This window comes from Erpetoichthys calabaricus, chromosome 2 (assembly GCF_900747795.2).
Source record: "Erpetoichthys calabaricus chromosome 2, fErpCal1.3, whole genome shotgun sequence".
NCBI lineage: Eukaryota > Metazoa > Chordata > Cladistia > Polypteriformes > Polypteridae > Erpetoichthys > Erpetoichthys calabaricus.
Window position 1 is genome coordinate 92,876,258 of NC_041395.2, and position 21,367 is coordinate 92,897,624.

The window sequence follows — 21,367 nt, forward strand, 5'->3', positions numbered from 1 at the left end:
GAGAAAATTCTTTGTTAGTTGTGGTAATTACAACTCAAAGACACATGATATCCTATATGGTGTTCCACAAGGCTCTATCCTGGGTCCGCTGTTCTTCTCAATCTACATGCTTCCGTTAGGTCAGATCATCTCAGGGCACAATGTGAGCTACCACAGCTATGCTGATGAAACACAGCTGTATTTATCAATAGCACCTGATGACCCTGATTCTCTTGATTCACTAACACAATGTCTGACTTGTATTTCAGAATGGATGAATAGTAACTTTCTCAAGCTAAATAAAGAGAAAACTGAAATCTTAGTGATTGGCAATAATGGATACAATGAGGCCATTAGAAATAAACTGGATACATTAGGATTAAAAGTCAAGACGGAGGTAAAAAGCTTAAGGGCAACTGTTGACTGTAATCTGAATTTTAAATCGCATATTAATCAGATCACTAGGACAGCATTTTTTCACTTAAGAAACATAGCAAAAGTTAGACCTCTTATATCATTGAAAGATGCTGAGAAATTAGTTCACGCGTTTGTTTTCAGTCGACTAGATTACTGCAATGCAATCCTCTCAGGAATACCCAAAAAAGACATAAATTGTTTGCAACTAGTGCAGAATGCAGCTGCTAGAATCCTAACCAAGAAAAGAAAATCCGAGTACATTTCTCCAGTTTTGATGTCACTACACTGGTTACCTGTGTCATTCAGGATTGACTTTAAAATTCTGTTTATGGTTTATAAAGCCTTAAATAATCTCGCCCCATCTTATATATCGGAATGTCTGACATTTTATATTCCAAATCGTAACCTCAGATCCTCAAATGAGTGTCTCCTTAGAATTCCAAGAGCAAAACTTAAAAGAAGTGGTGAGGCGGTCTTCTGCTGCTATGCACCTAAAATCTGGAATAGCCTGCAAATAGGAATTCGCCAGGCTAATACAGTGGAGCACTTTAAAAAACTGCTGAAAACACATTACTTTAACATGGCCTTCTCATAACTTCACTGTAATTTAATCCTGATACTCTGTATATCCAATTCATTATAATAACTATTCATGGTGGCTCTAAAATCTGTACTAAGCCCTAATCTCTTCTGTTTCCTTTTCCGGTGTCCTTTTGGTGGTGGCGCATCTACTCAAAGCACCATGATGTTCCAACAGTGATGGATTAAAAGCCAGAAGTCTGCATGACCATCATCATCAAGTCCTTCCGTGAGAAACCTAAATACAAAGAGGACTGATCAATTATGTTAGGTAGAATGCCCAGAGGGCACTGGGCAGTCTTGTGGCCTGGAACCCCTGCCGATTTTATTTTTTTCTCCAGCTGTCTGGAGTTTTTTTTTGTTTTTTCTGTCCCCCCTGGCCATCGGACCTTACTCTTTTTCTATGTTAACTAATGTTGTCTTATTTTAATTTCTTATTTTGTCTTTTATTTTATTTTCTTCATTATGTAAAGCACTTTGAGCTACTTTTTTGTATGAAAATGTGCTGTATAAATAAATGTTTTTGTAGAGACATTATGTTTCTGCCCATCCGACGCCACCAGCTTGCACCCGAGACTGTCAAGGAGCTCAGTGATGCCCTGGTGCAGATCTGGGAGAAGATCCCCGAGGACACCATCCGTCGTCACATTAGGAGCATGCCCCAACGTTGTCAGACACGCATACAAACACGTGGGGGCCATACAAACTACTGAGTATGATTTGGAGTTTCTGCAATGAAATTTCAGCAAAATGGACTAGCCTGCAGCATCATTTTTTCACTTTGATTTTCGGGGTGTCTGAATTATACAGAAGCTTATTAGGGCCACGGTGAAAAATAAAATACGGTCACAGTGAAGAAAAAAAAACTAAATGTCGAGAATAAAGTCCACATGTCAACTTTATTCTCGACATTTCCACTTTAAACTCAACATTTCTACATTATTCTCGCCGTTTATGTTGAGATTAAAGTCGACATGTTGACTTTATTCTCGTAGTTTGTCATTAAAGTAGAACATCGTAAACTAAACTTCATCTTAAAATGAATATTTTACTAGATTTTTTCAAACCCCGTCATAAATTATGTCGCACATGAAATGCTTTGTGTTAAGCGTTCCCCGCGCCATGTTTATCGCTACACACTTCTTAAACTGATTTCCTCTGCACTAAGAGGATGCGCAAGCAGCGATCACCACACAGAATACAATCATTTCATGATATTCCTGCTCCCTGAACATTTACAATGCTAAGATAAGTACTTAATATCATTTTCATGATGAAATGCATGTACTAATCATGTGGGAGCGTGGTGGCGTAGAGGTTGCACTGCTGCCTGACAGCAAGGGGGTCCCAGGTGTACCCTGCCTTGAGTTTGCATGTTTTCCTGGTGGGTTTACTCAGCGTGCTTCAGTTTCCTTTCAAAGTCACGTAGGCAGTGGGGTTTTGTTATGCTATATTGACCTTAGGGTATGTGTGTGCTCGTATTCACCTCGCAATGAGCTGGCGTCCCGTTCAGGATTTGTTCCTGCCTGGCACACGATGCTTGCTGGGATGGGCACAACCCTGAATGGATGGCATAATTAAAAATGTATAACGAAGATTTTTTAAAGTTCTGAACACTCCGTGGCCTAAGTGTATAACTAGTTTTAATTTCACAAAGACGTTTATCGTGTGGTGATTGGTTATCTGGAGAAAGAAAAAGGAAGGATAGGAACTGGGGGTTTAGTAAGTCAGATAGAGACAGCACGCATGCAATAAAGAAAGCCCGCTCAGATGAACATCCATGGAATTCTGTGTTCGTGTCTCCGACAACCAGATCACGAACACAACATATACACAATATTTAAGTTAAACCTGTGCGATACCCATTCATACATCCAGTTTTCTGGAGCCTCGTCACACCTGCCATAAAGTTCTCTACACTGAACGTACACCTGGGGACCCCTTACTGCGACGGAGCAGCACTACCTCCACACTACCGTGCATGTTTAATACCTGCCTTAATGCATTTCGTCATGAAAATTATATTATGTATTTATCTTAGCATTCTAAATGTTCAGAGAACAGGAATATCATGAAGTGAATGTATTCTGTGCGGTGATCGCTGCCTGCGCCTCCTCAGTGCAAGAGGAAGTCAGTTTAAGAAGCGTAGCGATTAACAACTGGGTCAGGGAACACTTAATACAAGTAATTTAATGTGCTACATAATTTATGACGGGGTTTGACAAAATCTAGTAAATTAAATATTTATTTTAAGATGAAGTTTAATTTACGACATTCTACTTTAATGACAAAATAAACTACGAGAATAAAGTGGAAATGTCGACTTTAATTTCGACATAAACGGCGAGAATAAAGTGGAAATGTCGAGAATAAAGTCAACATGTCGACTTTATTCTCGACATTTAGTTTTTTTTCTTCACTGTGTCCGTATTTTTTTCTTCACCGTGTCCCTAATACGCTTCCGTAGAATTAAGCCTTCTGTAGGTTGATAATTTTCATTTCTATCAAACAATGTGGCATCCTTTTGTTCCTAACACATTACCCAGTCCATATCAGTATAGATATCTAGCATGATTTTTTTTCCCCATTGAGATCTGATGTGTTTTCAACGTGTTCCTTTAATTTTTTTGAGCAGTTAATTTAGCCTACATGGCATGTTCAATGTTTACAAGTTATTGTTAAACCGATTATCCATCCATCCATTTTCCAACCCGCTGAATCCGAACACAGGGTCACGGGGGTCTGCTGGAGCCAATCCCAGCCAACACAGGGCACAAGGCAGGAACCAATCCTGGGCAGGGTGCCAACCCACCGCAGGACACACACAAACACAACCACACACTAGGGCCAATTTAGAATCGTCAATCCACCTAACCAGCATGTCTTTGGACTGTGGGAGGAAACCGGAGAGCCCGGAGGAAACCCACGCAGACACGGGAAGAACATGCAAACTCCACGCAGGGAGGGCCCGGGAAGCGAACCCGGGTCCCCAGATCTCCCAACTGCGAGGCAGCAGTGCTACCCACTGCGCCACCGTGCTGCCCTAAACCGATTATGTATAAATTAAATTAAAATTATTAATAGTTATTGAAAAAATATACGTTATATTGTATACAGCTTTTAATATCGTGTACACATTTATATTTCCATGAAGCAAAAAAATTCGGATGGTTGTTTAAATAAAATACTACTTCCGGTTAAGTAATTTTTTTCAAATTTCATATCGCTTTGCTTTATATCATTATAAATAGCTATACAAAATTTGAATACTCTATCTGTAATTATAACCATAGTTTACTTGAAAATTCGCTAAAGTATTTAGTTAAAGTACCACTTCGGGTTGGATTCCTTATTTTTGATATAAAGCAGGTGTACAAAATCTCATTTACCTAAGTAAAAGAGTTTTCGAGTTATCGTGTTTACACACAGACATACTGTACATAATTTCAAAAATTGCATTTTCGGATTCAGGAAGGTCTAAACGCAGATTCACCAAAACCTCGTGGGTGGATTTTTTCACGATTCATATACTTTTTCTATACTGTGTACAGTATACGAGAAAGTAAAAACGTATGGTCTTTGTTTAGCATAAAACACTTCGGTTTTTAAATAGGATTCACATTCCTCACTCACTACCTATTTCCAACATTCCCTGCAAACCTTGTTGTATTTAAGAAACCCCTTCGCGAATTCAGTTATGCTAAGGACTTAAATCCTGTAGTTCCTAGTGCTTTAAATGAATTCATTATATAAATGCGAAACACTTTTCACTAATACCATAAGCAGAACTAGTGTATAACATGTTAAACACAGTGCGTAATTCCTAAAAATTACACGTAATGAAACGCCCTGGAACAGAGACCACTTACGTAGACACCAAGCCGGGACAGAAAACAGTCCCTATTAGGAGAGCAGCAGTTCATTCAATGTTAGTGTTGCGGCGACTAGGCGTTTACCGAATACTCATTTAACTACAAATCCCACGAGACAAAAGCCGAAGCCACGCCCCTGGAGCGCTCTTGTCGTTGGTGGACGGCGGGATATTCAAACCAAGGAAAGTAAACAGAAGTGTGGGCGCACCTCGAAGATTTACGGTTTCTTTTATTTTGAAGAGGTTTATGTTGTTTGACATGCGAGCCGTAAATTGTAATCGAAAGTATATCTGACGGTTTATTTCATTTTGTTAAGCGTGTTTGTACAATTTTTGTTCGTTATCAAGTAGGGGAGCAATGGAAGGTGATGTGGGAGTACAGACTCGTACTGGCTGTAAGTACTTGGAAAAAATGGTTGCTACTTTAAGGGAAAGAGGTAACTAGAATAATATATTTATGTATTGTACAGTTGCTGATTTATTTTATCTGAAAGTACGCACCAGTAACGGTAAGTTGAATTAAAGAAAATATTTTCCTCAAATTATTGCCTTTAACGGTGAGATAAGACAGTTTAAGAAAATGAATGGCGGATTGGAGGAGCTATGTTTAGCCGTCTTCCTCATGACGTAAACATTTGTCTGAAAAATAAAAAGAATTTTTAGAAAACATTAATAATATACGTGTTTTAATATGGTTTGAATTTTCTCAAGTATAAAAGGTTACAATTGGAATGTAATCTAACGCAAGATACTTTTGCGTCAGTTACCCTCAGTAAACGTGTTCGAGGGTTGATAAATATGAAAAATACGTTTGCTGTTTATCGGAATTGCGCTACGATTCTTGCCGAACTTTAACAATCACTGAATTAAATTAGTAATAAAGAAAAAAGGATATATATTGGAACGAGACGACTGAAACCTAATTTTCGCGTAGTTTCTTTATATTTGCTGTCTTTGAAAAAATACAGTTTTGAAGCGTGCTGCTTAGAACCTTTTAGACAATCGGCACAGTACAGTTGATTGAAAACAATCTGAAGCTTTAGCCTTGGGAAAGAAAAAGAAGGCAACCGAAGATATCCTCACCTGTCATTACTGGCCAGATAGAAAGCAAAATTAATGATTATGATACAGGACGGTAATGCTGTATTGTAAAAAAGAAAATGTTTCAGGTGAATATCTTCTATCTTCATGTGAACTACTTATATGGTCCAGAGTGATTTCATTTTAAAAATTGATCAAAAACAAAAACGATCAGTGTCAGAGTGGTATATCCAAGGCTTGATCCTGAATGTGAAAAGCTACCTAATATTCAAAGGTGGCCGTCCACCAGATACTGCCATCCTGAGTAATGAGCAAGTTGTCTAAATCAGGTTTAAAAGTACATATTTAAAATGCATCTAGATTGCAGATAAAAAAGAACACGTATGAAACAAGTCGGGTCAGGGATTAGGCTGCTTTGTACAAGCTATTTTTATCAAGACATTTTTTGGTAACACTTTAAAAAATGTATAATCGCATTCATAAAGGAGAAAGGCCCATATATAATAAAGACTTTTAACATATCTATTGCATTTTGCAATGATGTTATGGTTGTACTTTTAAATTTAATTATAAGTATTGCATGTTTCTTGTAACATTCTAGGTTTCATATTTTCAATAAAGTTTCTTGACGGTTTCAAGTTGTAAAAAGAATAAACTGGATATTAAGACTTAACGTAAATTGCCCATGTTGTAGTTTTTAGTTCATACTTGTTTTATTTAGCTTTTCTTATGTTGTTTTGTATTGAACGTATTGATAAATGGGATCTTTCCATGCCCTTGTACATTTAACAAACACAAGCATGGTATTGGAAAGTTGCATTTTATTTATTTTACACTTAGAACACTGAGTTGCATTTTCCTGTAATTAATAAGCGGAGTTTGCACTGCCATTTTTTTTTTGTAATTATTTCCTGATTTGTTGGATCCTAATGTATATATTTTATTATTACCGCCAGATGAACGGTTGACTGCAGAGGAGATGGATGAACAAAGAGCACAAAGCATTGCCTATCAGTACCTCTGTCGTTTAGAAGAAGCCAAAAGGTCAGGTGGAGAAAAAGCTTTTTATGTTTGATCTATGCAAAAATTTATCTGGAAACAGAAAAAATTGGTTCAGGAAGAAGTGTTGTGGTACTATATAAATAAGATGTTTTATTGTTATTATCATCATCATTTGTAGACTAGCATTTTTTAACCATTTATGTAAACAAGTTTAAAATTTAGTTCAGTGTAACTTGGTTGTACGTTAAAATGTCAAAACAAAAATGGTTGTATTGTTATCTACATTGTTGATTATACATTTTATTGTGTGGGATCCCGTCAGATGCACCCCACCCCGAAGCCAAAGATCTGTTTTTGCCAAGCTTTTCTGTAGCGTAATGGAATACAGACCAATGAAACTGTGTATAACTGCACCCTGTCATATCAAAGATTCATTAGCAAATCACTTACAGTATTTTGATAGTATGGTGGCAGTGCGTTGTTCTGTCTAACATTGTTTTTTGTGTCTATTTACTGTATGCTTTGTAAGGTTAAAAAAAATCTAACCCATAGACAACATTCAGTTCACTTTAGTGTACTCTCATCCGTGGTCATCTTTAAAAATTACAGCGTAATAAGCTTTCTTAAAAAGCATTGACTTGACAGGTCAGCCTGTAACAATAATATATAGAGCAGTACATTTTTTATAGACTTTAAGAGTGGTATGCTGGAGTATTCATCATCTTTGTTGTTCCACAGCTCGATGAGACTTCATACGGAACTTGTAGCAGTCACTTTCTTTGTGAACAGTGTATGTTGTCCCCATGTCTGCATAGATTTTGTTCTGGTTACTCTGGTTCTTCTGTAGTATTTTATATGTTGTGCGTCCTCATTTGAAGCAACACAAAATTTTATCAGTTTTTGTTCTTTGGTACTCTACATGAAAAGTCTATGCAACTATAAGACATATGGCTTAATGATATATACCATACTGTGCAACATCTTGGGAGGCATGGGTGTGGTGCTGTTTGACAACATGCTGTCTAACTACTCAATACAGTATTTTAAATTTCATTGGTTGATAGTGACTGATCTTTTGTTTAAAATATTATTCATTTGATTGTCTTTAGTCGCTAACTAAAGTAAGAAGCAGTAATTGCTGTAACAAGACAAGAGCGCTTGGATCAGCTACATACAACAATTATGAAATTGCAGCATTATTAGGTAGCTACCATGATAGTTAATTATTTCTTGTGAAAACACCAAGCAAGCTGTCAGTGCACTGTGTGAATATCTAATTGTACTGGAATGTAAAATGACCTCATAAGTCAGAAGTTGTTCATTGTGAGATAATGCTGTCGTATTTAGAACTTGATATTGGATGATTATGTGCAACTTGATATTTAAAGCATTCTGAATAACCATAATACAGAACATTTTTACTAACACTTGCTATTAAAATGACTTGTAGTTAGTTGCTACTTCTTGTACCATGAAATTGTATGCTAATAAAATTAAATGCATGATAATAGAATTGCTTTTTCACATTGGCCGTATATTCCAGTAAATATCCATCCATGCCTTATCCAACCCGCTTTATCCTAACTACAGGGTCACGGGGGTCTGCTGGAGCCAATCCCAGCTAACATAGGGCGCAAGGCAGGAAACAAACCCTGTACAGGGCGCCAGCCCACTGCAGTCCAGTAAATATGAACTTTTCAATTATATAATTGTATAAATATTATCATGTCCTCACAAAGTACTAAGTTTGTAAAAGTCTTAACTTTAGCTGAAACACAGCAAATAACAGATTTACTATGTGTTTTGTTGTGTAACTGCATAGTGGTTAATTCTGGATTACACATTTTACAATATGTTAACTGCTGATTGTCAGGTGTGAGCCTGCAACATTTGCATTACAAAGGCCCTTAGAAGCAGTTTCATTTTTTATGCTTCTAATAAGAGAACTCTTATCCTCAGATATGCAAGAACTGCCTGTAAGCGCTTCAAAGAGGAATGCTTCCTTGATGACCCCACCTGTTTGCGCAGCATTGCCACAACAATTTTGCCTTTTTTTTTTTTTTAATTAATCAAAAAAGTCCAGTATGAAAAAATAAGTACACCCTGTGGTTCACTAACTTGCTGATCAATCTTTAGTGAGAATAATAATAGTGTTCTGCTTAAATTTATCAGTCTTTTGGGTTGAACTGAAATAACTTGTTACCTACTCCTCATTACATCCCTCCTTCAGGTTATTGATCTTTCAGAGCATTTTGGTTTTTTTTCTGCTGTCTTGAGTACCTGCTACTACATGTCAAAGGGGTTGAGGCCAAAGTTTTAACTTTGTTGTTGCAAAGCCTTCTTTTTAAGTTTTAGTTTAGTTTTACTAGTTTATTTAGGAATACTGTTCTTATGCTTGATCCAGTTTCAGGCAAGCTTTAGATGTCAGACGAATAACCTAATATTTCCCACTAGAATACTGTACTATAAAAAGATGCTTTTGGTGAACCCTATGACTGAGAGACAGCCAGGTCGTATAGCTGTAAAACAATCCCAAATCATTACTCTTCTTTCAGTGTGCTTGACCAGTTATATGAGGTTTTTGTGACATTTTCTGCTGGGTTTTAATCAAACATAATGTTGCGCATAAAAACAAAACAACTCCAATCCACTTTGGTCTTGCATATTTAGGGGAGATTGGTACAAAGGTCTTCTGGTTTGTTGAGATGCAACACTGCAAATTGAAGTTATGTTCCACTGCTATATTTAGAGAGAGAGAGAGAGATTTCACTTTGCTAACCTTCGATAATTGCTACTTAGAGCAGAGTCATGAGCGATGGTGTTGCTTACATGTATTTTTCTATGTATTGTTAAGCAGGTTTGAGCAGAATATGGTGTCATCTGGGCAAAACGAAATGAGCTGCCAAGAACCTCGGCTAATGTACAAGATATTCTTTTTTTTTAAATTAGTAGTACAGACAGACTTTTCATCAGGGAAGTTGGACATTTGGGTGTTGACCCTCAAAACTAAAGCAAAGTCAGATTAATTTATTGATTCTTGAAATAGGAAAGCAGACATTCAACATAATGTCTGTCAGCTTACTCTGTCATTTTACAATACATAATATGTGTAAAATATCATGCATATTAAAGCATCATTTAAAGGTTTCACATATTTCTGCTTTTATTTTGTTCAGTGCTTTCACTACTTGCTACACATTTGAAATGTCCATCTCCCTGTAACTCCCGCACCTAGTCTCTGGTGAGGGTAATGCTGCACAAGTTTCTGGCTGTTGCTGAAAAATACCTTTATTTTTTTCAAAAGTGTTTGTTTTTCCTTTGGGTCACACATGACATCAATTTGCAGTCTGCAATCTGGTAGCTTAATTTTTGTACTAAGGTGGTGGTCATGTTGGACTTTTTCTGGTGCAGGTTGGATAGGAGATGCAAGTTACCCTTAACCTGAGGATACATAGCAAAAATGAGAAGTTTCAATTTGCCTTTATTGTTAAATTTAAACTAAGTAAAACACTAGATTAGAAAATGAATTGAAAAAGGTGCAATTCTTGAGGATTGCCAGTTTGATACAAATAATACATTCCTCTGTAATATATTCCTCTATTAAAATAGACAAGTATGGTTTAGAGGTATGGACTTTGGACTTCAAACTGTGAAGTCCATCCATCCATCCATTGTCTCCCGCTTATCCAAGGTCGGGTCGCGGGGGCAGCAGCTTGAGCAGAGATGCCCAGACTTCCCTCTCCCCGGCCACTTCTTCTAGCTCTTCCGGGAGAATCCCAAGGCGTTCCCAGGCCAGTCGAGAGACATAGTCCCTCCAGCGTGTCCTGGGTCTTCCCCGGGGCCTCCTCCCGGTTGGACGTGCCCGGAACACCTCACCAGGGAGGCGTCCAGGAGGCATCCTGATCAGATGCCCGAGCCACCTCATCTGACTCCTCTCGATGCGAAGTTATGGGTCCAAATCTCATTACTGGCACTGTGACCATGAACAAGTCACTTTGTGTACCTGCACCACAGCTGAAAAACAAATGTACCCTGTTGTATCTCAATTTAAGTTGCCTTGGATAAAGACGTCAGTCAATTAAGTAAATAATAATGCGTTTGTCAGTAAATCGGCTCAGATCTTTGTAGATCTGCATTTATATATGACTCTTGTCTGAAGGCTGTGTAATATCTGTTCCCATTCATCTAAAAGGTGGTGAGGCATTACATCATATGTGACTGAAATGTTTTTTGTATCCATGCATTACAGGTTAGGGTGACTCTTTTAGTTATTCTGAATCGTAATAAACCTGCTTTACTCCTATCCCTAAGACAAAGAAGGCTGGGCTCCGTTTGTCTTTAACATTGCATGGGTGCAGATGAATAATAATAATAATTCGAATCTTATCACTACCCATGTGACATTTTTTGCTACGTCGAAAGTAACTTTTAACACACATTGCTGGTTTAATCAGCTTTTGTGTACATCCTTCAGAGTGGTATCAAGTTACATTTAATTATTTATGACAGTTTACAAAGCATGTAGGACTTCTCCAATTTGCAACATTTTTGTTAAAGTGGAAATTATTTTAGCAGAGCAAGCATTAAAATGGTGAAATATCGCCACCTTCAGGATGTTGACAATTTTTTTTTTCGGGATTGGCTGTAATTGTCTTCAAGGTTTAAGGGATTTTATTTAGTCAAATTCACTCAAGAAAACGAGAAATTTGCCTTTGTTTAATTTCAAAATGAAATAAAAAAAATAGTAACAAGATGGATTGGGATAATGTTTACATCATTTGACAAACAGATTTTTTCATAAACTACTTCTAGCACTTTAACAGCAGCAGCATTATTTATATAGCACATTTTCATACAACAGTGTAGCTCAAACTGAAAGTACATTTCACCTAAAATACGTAAGAAAAACTCTAAATGTCTGGAATTTTTTTTTATCTCTAATATTTCTTACTAAAAAGGCATATGGCAGTGAGAAGAAATGATTTTTTGGACACTTTGTTTGGATGTTTAAGGCAAATATCCTCCCTGGTTTATTGAAATTAAGTTCTGCGTGTAATGGGTGTCATCAGTTGGGAGTTTTAATCTTTTCAACATTTCCCTCTGACACACACTTTCCAAATCATCTATGACATCCCCAATATCTTTAGCTTCACGTCTGGTAATTTGCTGGAGTTTTTTTTTAAATTTTGGTTTGTAAGAGCACTAAATCAGGCAATGAAGGTGAAAGTGATCATAGAGTGAATCACACTTTAGTGAAAGGAGAAAATGAGGACCTTGTCCACTTTAAATAGCATTAAGTTTATGGAGGAGAAATAAGGGCTGATTGCATTTAGAATATATGTCTGTCTTTTATTTTTATTACAGTTAAGGTTATTATCTAAGGTGCTTCCTAAGTAATTGTATCCAGACCCTATTGTACCTCATCCTCCAGAACAATGATGGGTGAACATTAAGATTATTGTCTCTTAAGGGCCGATGCAATTTTGTGGTCTGTTTGAGAGAGAGAGAGATGTATACTACACAGTCCCTTTGATTTAAATTATGGCTTTCATCCTTTGCAGATATGTGTCCCATTACTGTATATGGTATCATCAGTATACTTGATAATGGAACAGTGGTCATTATTCTGTCTCGGGTCACTTTTGTACACAGCAAATTGTATTGGTGATAAAAAACATCCTTGGGAAGAGCCTATATTTGAATTAATGACTTTTGAAAAAGTGTCCTGTACTTAGACTGTATATGAACGATTTAAGAGAAAATCCTGAATCCATAATGAAATTAGTGAGTTAGCATTTATACTGTTTAGTTTATATAGGTATTAATGTTCAGAATGATGCAAAATGTCAAAACAATCAAATTTATGATTTACAAAAGCATCATTTCTCCCAGTATAAAGATATTTTAATACCCCTGTCTGGTACATTAAACACTATATTGTTGGCATAAAGTGGTGCTGTGTTGAAGTTCATTCTTTTACAATATACCTGAAATCTTCAGCTCTTTGAGATTAATAGCAAGTGGCTGAGTGAAATATTTTAACAAATCCATATCCCAAAACTAAGAATGTTGTTTTAGTTTTGTTAGTGTGACTTAATAATTTAATTATCTACTTGCAAATATTGGGTCCAATCCCAGTCTTTCATAAGGTGATGAATAAGTAGTCCAATGCAATGCCTTCATATGCCTTTTCTGTATCTAGAGGCAGCAAAAACTTTGACGAAGCAGGGGATATAGATTGTTGTACATATTAATACTGAACATATATTGTAAATTGTGTAAAGAGCATGTATAAAGAATCCAATTTGATAAATAGAAATTGTTAAAGGCAAAACTTTATCAGTTGTTTTTAATGTTAAGGTAGGTTTATTCAGAAAATGCTCATGGTATTTCACACGAGACTTGAGTGTTTCATCTGGGGGTATCTTTATAGTTTTTTCTTTAAAGTACACATTTTCCTGACTGCATATCTATCCTGGAAATTAGATTCTTTTATTTCATATCTAATGCTTAACCAAACAACACTCTTGGCCGTACATGAAAACAAGCTGCAGAGGGCATAACACTCTGAAACATTAGAGAGGGAAAAAAACATCATAACTGATTTTTATTTTCTTGAAATAGTCATCTCTGAAGGCACCACATCAATACTGTTAAACAATAATTTCAGAAATAGCAAGAATACGAGTAGTTCTTGTCTGAGGCTTGGTTTTTGACTCCTGCAGTTCACATGTTGCTTCATTTGAAAGAAGCCCAAAGGCTGACTGGTTACCTGACTCCTAGCAAGAGAGTGCTCGGGTGTGAACTCATGAAGATATTGTTCTCTCTCTGTACTCTCTATCTATGTATTACCTTCCCTTCTTATGTTTTCCTTCAAACATTATTTAAAACATCTTTCCAGTAAACATTATAACTTCAATCTGTTTCTTTCACTATAATAAGAAATTCTACCAATTTTAAGCCGACACCTGTAGTACTGAGTTTCTAAATTCTCTGAGTGTTCATATTTTGAAAAAGCCTTGTTTTTTATCTGATATACTGTTTCCTTCTTGGTACACTCTAAAATATTTTTATATGCTTGGGTAAATGCAAGCTACAAGTATGCATAAAATGTAGAATTACAGAAAAAAATTATTTAACACATTCAAGCTTAAATCAAAATGACATATTAAGTATTGGTTATATTTTCTGAAAAACTTTGATACATTCTCAAAATCTTTCATATTGTCATTTATTACAATACATATTGTTGTTCTACCACTTTTAATCCAGATCTTGAGTTGTGTATTGTTTCTTATTGTCAGATCTTTGTCACAGGCTATTCACTAGGAAAGTTGTATCTATTTCTAAATTATGTGTTTTTATAACTTTAAACCAGGTGTTAATTAGTTCTTTATTCATTGTTTAGAATTCTTTTATGAGTACACGACTCAATTTTTTTTTTTTTTTTTTGATATGATTGTTTAGGGGTTGGTGGTATGGCCAAAGATTTATGTCACCATATAATTAAAAGGTTTTATGGTTCATATTTATAATAGATTATACTGTTAGATTATATATGTATATGCATATATGTGTGTGTGTGTGTGTGTGTGTGTGTGTGTATATGTATATATATATATATATATATATATATATATATATATATATATATATGTATGTGTGTATATATATATATATATAAAAAATATTGTGGAACGAGCCCCGGACACAGACAGGCAGACATGTTATTGTTGCACCACCACACGTTTATTTACACTATTATTATTTACACAGTCCTTAAGTGCACCACAAACCCCAAAGTCCAGGCCAACCACTCTGCCTCTTCGGACCGCCTCCTTCTCTCTTTCTCCGACCTTGTCGTGCATCCACCCGACTCCAGCTTTGAATGAAGGGGGGCGGCCCCTTTTATCCATACCCGGATGTGCTCCAGGTGTGCACTGGCAATCTTCCACCCGACATGCCCCAGTGTGGCGGAAGTGCTGGCTGTCTCCCCGGAAGCACTCTGGGTGTTCCCTCTCTTTTTCCCCCCAGCACTTCCTGGTGTGGTGGAAGTGCTGGGGTCCAGGGTCCATCAGGCACGGGGACGCCCCCTGGCGGTGACCACGGGCCCCTACAGAGTTGAGCTTCTAAGCCCTGTACCCGTGGCCCCCAATACAACCAGGGCGGTCGCCCCCTCATGGTCTGGAGGAGGCATGAACCCTCCTCCTGTCTCCCCGGGCGTCCCGGCCAGGTAGGAATCCCAGCCGGGTGCCACAGTATATGTGTATGTGTGTGTGTGTGTGTGTGTGTAGAGATATTGTTATATAACAATATGTAAATTTCATCAGGGGTGGACATATTATAAATGCATATGGTAATCTGGGCTACCAGCTTTGCAAACCTAGTCGTCTAGATACAATTTTGCGTAGCCCAGCTTTCTATACAGGGTGGAGGGTTACCTGCAACTTTTTACAGCAGTGTTGTTTTTGTTGTGTTTTTTTTTTTTGCCTAAGTTTAGTTATGCATGTGTGCATACAGTGCTAGCACCTGTATAAACACAGTTGGTATCTTGGAAGAAAATATTTTAAAGCAAATATGATTTTTAAAAGATTATGTCATGCTGATATGTGATAATGTGCACAAAAATATACTATCAAAAATACTGCATTAACTTCTCAAATTTTGTTTTCAGACCTAATTTAGACCCACCAAATATTTTCTCTGTCAAAATCATCATCTGCTTGACGTAACATGCAGTAATTTGCAGTGTCATATGCCTTTTGTGGACCACAGCCAGTGTCCTATGTATACAGCTGCATTTAACTTTGTCACACTTGGACCATTAAAAGGATTCTCATGTTAGTAAGATGAGGTTTAGGCCTGAAAAAGATAGATAGATAGATACTTTATTAATCCCAATGGGAAATTCACATTCTCCAGCAGCAGCATACTGATACAATAAATAATATTAAATTAAAGAATGATAATAATGCAGGTGAAAAACAGACAATAACTTTGTATAATGTTAAATGTTAACGTTTACCCCCCCGGGTGGAATTGAAGAGTCACATAGTTTGTGGGAGGAACGATCTCCTCAATCTGTCAGTGGAGCAGGACAGTGACAGCAGTCTGTCGCTGAAGCTGCTCTTCTGTTTGGAGATGACACTGTTTAGAGGATGCAGTGGATTCTCCATAATTGATAGGAGCCTGCTGAGCGACCTTCGCTCTGCCACAGATGTCAAGCTGTCCAGCTCCATGCCAACAATAGAGCCTGCCTTCCTCACCAGTTTGTCCAGGCGTGAGGCGTCTTTCCTCTTAATGTTGCCTCCCCAGCACACCACCGCGTAGAAGAGGGCGCCCGCCACAACTGTCTGATAGAACATCTGCAGCATCTTATTGCAGATGTTGAAGGACGCCAGCCTTTTAAGGAAGTATAGTCGGCTCCATTTTACAAAGTCATTGATTAGGTCCCTATACTCCTCCTCCAGCCCATTCCTGATGCAGCCCACGATAGCAGTGTCATCAGCGAACTTTTGCACATGGCAGGACTCAGAGTTGTATTGGAAGTCCGATGTATATAGGCTGAACAGGACCGGAGAAAGTACAGTCCCTTGTGGCGCTCCTGTGTTGCTGACCACAATATCAGAAGTGCAGTTCCCAAGACGCACATACTGAGGTCTGTCTTTAAGATAGTTCACGATCCATGCCACTAGGTATGAATCTAATCCCATCTCTGACAAGTTAACACTCTGAATATGTTTGAGCTAATAATAGTAAGGAGCATTTCTACAATCTCCAGTATACCAGATAGAAATGTCCTTCCTTTTTTTTTCTTCTTTCTTTTCAGATCCCAGAGTACATATCAGTTAATAGTTAGAATCCCTTTTTTTTATCATATTCCTCTCATTCCCTTTCTGACTTCATAAGACAAGGTCTGTTTGTAATGGAGTAATGTCCTCTTCTTTTGAAAGTTTCATGTTAATGGCTGAAACATTGAAAAACTGTCACAGAATCTTTATTGGAACATTCAAGCAGTCATCGGTCTTTTTCTATCAGGTTTTAGTGGAAACTTTACTGTCCTGACTTTATTTCTTAAAGAAATAAGGCTTTATTTTGGAGTACCCATCCCCAATGGAGATTGCTGAAAAATGCTCCCAGGGGTAGATTACCAAATTAACAAAATTTTATACACTGTAATAAAAAGTGTGTGTGTCTCTCTGTCTGTCTGTATGTGTGTGCTGTATGAGAATGGGCACCGACCCTTCATAAATATTGGGGAGGGTTCAGAAAATTATAAGTTACAATATAGAGAATAATCCAGAAGCAACAATAACAATAGTGAGCGAAGCCACTGGGTAATCAGCTAGTTATTATCATAATTATCACTGAGTGCAAGGGAAAAAAATAAAATGTAGTATTTATAAAATAAGTTTGTTAATTGCCAATTTTATTTTTCAACAAAGAGCATTTACAATAACATAGAAATCAATATAAACAACATCATTATCATATGAGAATATGAAGTAATATATAAGAAGCACATTGCATATAAATATAAATTATTAAACAGTAAAATCTTGTATAATACGCTACCGTGGCTGTTCGTTTGTCTGTCCAGGATTTTAAATCATCTGTAGCTCGCAAACCGTTTCACCTATTGACTTGAAATTTGGTACACATATACTACGTGACGTCTACTACAGGGGTGTGCAAAGCCATTCCTGGAGGGCCGCAGTGGCCGCGGGTTTTTATTCCAACCCAGTTGTTTAATTAGAAAACAATCCTTGCCAATAATTACATTTCATGGCTTTTTAGTGCTTTAACTCTGCTATGTCAAGTCATTCTCAAATCCTAGATTTTTTTTTCCATTCTAAAGATATCCAAATATTTTGAAGTGTAAAACGGATGGGTAATTCTCAATCCTTGACTTTTTTGTCTTCTCTTTCCTTCCAAGTATTTAATTAAACAAAATAGTGCATGATAAATACACACAGGCGTAAAGGGTAACAAGCAAAATGGATAACTGCTGGTTTCTTTTGTCATTTGCATCTTATTGCTAATAAGGAGCAATTAAAAACCAAGAATGCAGCTGTTTAAGACTTAAATAAGCAATAAGGGTTCAAAATCTTAACGAGGGAGATAACTAAAATGAAGCAGAAGTGTTTCTAGAGCAATTAGTGCTTCTTATTAAGCAATTGGGTTGGAACAAAAGCCTGCAGCCACTGCGGCCCTCCAGGAATGACTTTGCACATCCCTGGTCTACTATCTGCTTTTGGGGTGATGATTTTATTACTCTTTTTATCTTTATTTTATTGTAGAATCAACTCTCGGCAACGCGCAGCAGGGCGGCCGTGCAGTGGATGCGTACGGGTGCCGTTCTCATTCCCTATCACCTTCGCTAATCATTCTTGAGGCAGATTGAAGATTTAAGTGCCAGATTAAGTGAAAGGTTAAAGAAAACGTACTAAGGTAACTGCAACACAAAAACTAACTTAATCAGTTTTAACATGAAAAGATGCCGACGAAAGAGAAGCAGCGGGCCGCTAGGGTGGAGTAAAGAAGAGCTGCTCAGGAAGCAGCAAGCGCATCAACCTCTGAGCAAACGAATGCTAAACGTATAGAGAAAGAGGATGAAAACTATGAATGCTCAAGTCAAGTGTATTCGCGCCGTTACTGGTGTTTTGATAAAAGAATTTGAACAACATATAAGAAGCGTATAAATTATTAAACAGTAAAACATTAACATTTAAGAAGTAAAGATACATTGAGTACTACTGCAGTGCTTTTGGGTATACTACATTTTTGTGTTTGTGCATTAATGTATAAATTTTTTGGTGTACCTACCCGAGAACACGTGACATATAACTGACCGTGGGAGAAGCATGGATTTTAAACACGTGTTGAGTTCATCAGCTGGTGTCCCTCGTGGAATAACTGGTAATGTTTGATGAAAATCTCCTGTGAGTAAAACGACAGTACCTCCCATTATTTTGGTAGGATCTCTGAGATCTTGCATTGTTCGGTTCAAGGCTTCATAAGCTCTTTTATGTGCCATGGTGCACTCATCCCAAACTATTATCTTTGAATGTTGCAAGACTTTTGCCTTTCCAGAGCCCTTACGTATATTGCAAATTGGATTTTCGTCATGAGCGAGGTTTAATGGTAATTGCAATGCCGAATGTGCTGTACGGCCTCCATCTAATCTAATAATGTAGAAGCGATTCCCCATGACGCTACAGCCAGAGCTATGTCACCATTCGCTCTCTCAGCAAGAATCCGGTTTATTAAGAATGTTTTTCCTGTTCCTCTGTGGTCATACGTAATTTCCGTTTCAAACGCGAAAAGAATTTAATATATATAGATAAAACTCGAAATTACTTATTTAGTAATACTTCTCATATCCTTTATAGTTTCCTCCCACAGTCTAAAGCAGTGTTTCCCAATCTCGGTCCTGGGGGCACACTGTGGCTGCAGGTTTTTGTTCCAACCAGATTCCTAATCAGTGACAACACCTGATAACACTGATCTCATTTAATTAGCTGGTATTTTTTTTCTTTTATTCTACATTCAGAAAAGCACAGCAGCATGATTTTTACATTTATAAGACTTTTAGAAATATTTCTGCTTTTGCTTTAGATTTTAAATGCTTAACTCTCTTTTGTTGATTTCATTATATTTTGCCCTTTCTCTGTGCTGTTTTTCCCCTTCGTTGTATCTTATTAATTACAATTAAAAATTAGCAGAGCAGACAAACTGGCAAACAGCACTGAATAATCAAAGGCTGTGACTACTTTAGCATCAGACCCAATACTTAGTAAATAATGGATTAATTAAACAATTAGAACACCTAGAAAAGTACAATAAAAATCAAGGTGAAATTATTGTTAAAAAGAAAAAAGTACATTATTCCCATATAACTGCTTGGTACATTTTAATATATAACTTAGGAAATAGCACATCACTTAATTAGCCCAGGAGTCCAATTAAAAACAGAAGCTGGTTGGAACAAAAACCTGCAGCCACAGTGTGCCCCCAGGACCGAGGTTGGGAAACACTGGTCTAAAGACATGGAGGTTAAGTGGATTAGTGACACTAAATTGGCCCCTTATATTTATAAGTATGTGTGTGTGTGTGTGAGATATTGAAGTGTGTTCATCGTATGATGGACTGGCAGCCTGTCTAGGAATTGTCCCTGACCTGCACCCTGTCCTTGCTGGAATATGCTGCAACCCCCCAGAATTCTGCTCAGGATAATGCAGGCATAGAAAATGGTATGGTATGGTACATTTGTTATGGCTGTTTTTTTACCATTGCGAATTTTCTGTAGCTCTGTTCCTATATACATTGTAATTTTTTATATATATATATATATATATATATATATATATATATATATATATATATATAAATTAAATATATTTGTGGTTTTTTTTTGGTTTTTTTTTGCCAGACTGTAGGTCCGGAATTTGGGTTCATGAGGGACTTGGCCCAGCTAAATGACCCCCTGGAGCCAGGCCGAAGTTGTACCCATATATGCATATGCATAATAAAGCGTCCAATCCTCAGCACATGCTATTATCACAAAGCTGTCACAAATGTTTGAATAATTTAGCGTAAATTACAAAAACTAGCATTAACAGAACTTCCACAAGAGGAAGAGTCTTTCAACCTTTGGCTTGTGTAACACGGGAGTAGCGAAGAATCTTCATAAAAATTATAAATTACAAAAGGAAGGTCATGTGAGCACAAAAGTCTCACCTGAACACAAGGAAGGTCAGGTGAGCACAAAAGGCACTGAAAGAGTTGCCTGAGACAGTAGCAAATCTGTTCTAAAACAAAATCTGAAACAGGTCAAAAAAGATCAGGAAGAATCTCAAAATCCAGGAATCCACAAAAAGCACAATAAACAATATTAGAACTCATCCTTAAGATTGATTCTTTTCTCAGCCTTTGGCAGTCCCTTATTGGAGATGGACAGGTGGTTCTTCCTCTTGGGGAACCATCCACAAAATACAAAAAAATAACAGAACAAGCATAGACACATAGAAATTAAATAATGCACAAAACTAATAAAAATACAGAGCAGTGTATTTTTTGTCTTTACCTTCAATTATTTCCTATGCAGTGAAGATCTGCACTTGTAATCCAATAAAACGTACTTTAAACTTCGAAGTTTGTTTATTGCTTTTACACGTTGTAATGTTTGCTGTCTATTTTAACATTTTTGCCCTACAGGTGGATGGAAGCATGTTTAAATGAAGAACTTCCAGCCCCAACAGAGCTAGAGGAAGGTCTTAGGAATGGAGTTTTACTGGCAAAACTGGGGAATTACTTTGCTCCAAATGTTGTTCCAGTCAAGAAAATCTATGACTATGAGCAAGCACGCTTTAAGGTAATAGGCATACAAAGCCTTAATTATTTAGTGTTATTCTTCAGTCTTGAGAATCTGTTGAAGTTGAAGCCTAATATACAGGCCTTATCAACTTGTATTTCATG

At 37.1% G+C, this 21,367-nt stretch overlaps 1 protein-coding gene across 1 annotated transcript in view; it reads left to right on the forward strand.

The window, feature by feature from the left end:
* The first annotated feature begins 4,994 nt into the window (after nt 1–4,994).
* The window catches only part of iqgap3 (IQ motif containing GTPase activating protein 3), a 101,815-nt gene continuing 85,442 nt past the window's right edge, over nt 4,995–21,367 (forward strand). Inside the window, exons 1-3 of the mRNA XM_028794127.2 lie at nt 4,995–5,241; nt 6,844–6,931; nt 21,107–21,263. Of these exons, the coding sequence (XP_028649960.1) occupies nt 5,205–5,241; nt 6,844–6,931; nt 21,107–21,263 (282 nt within the window). The 5' untranslated portion in view covers nt 4,995–5,204. The remainder of the gene's footprint in view (nt 5,242–6,843; nt 6,932–21,106; nt 21,264–21,367) is intronic.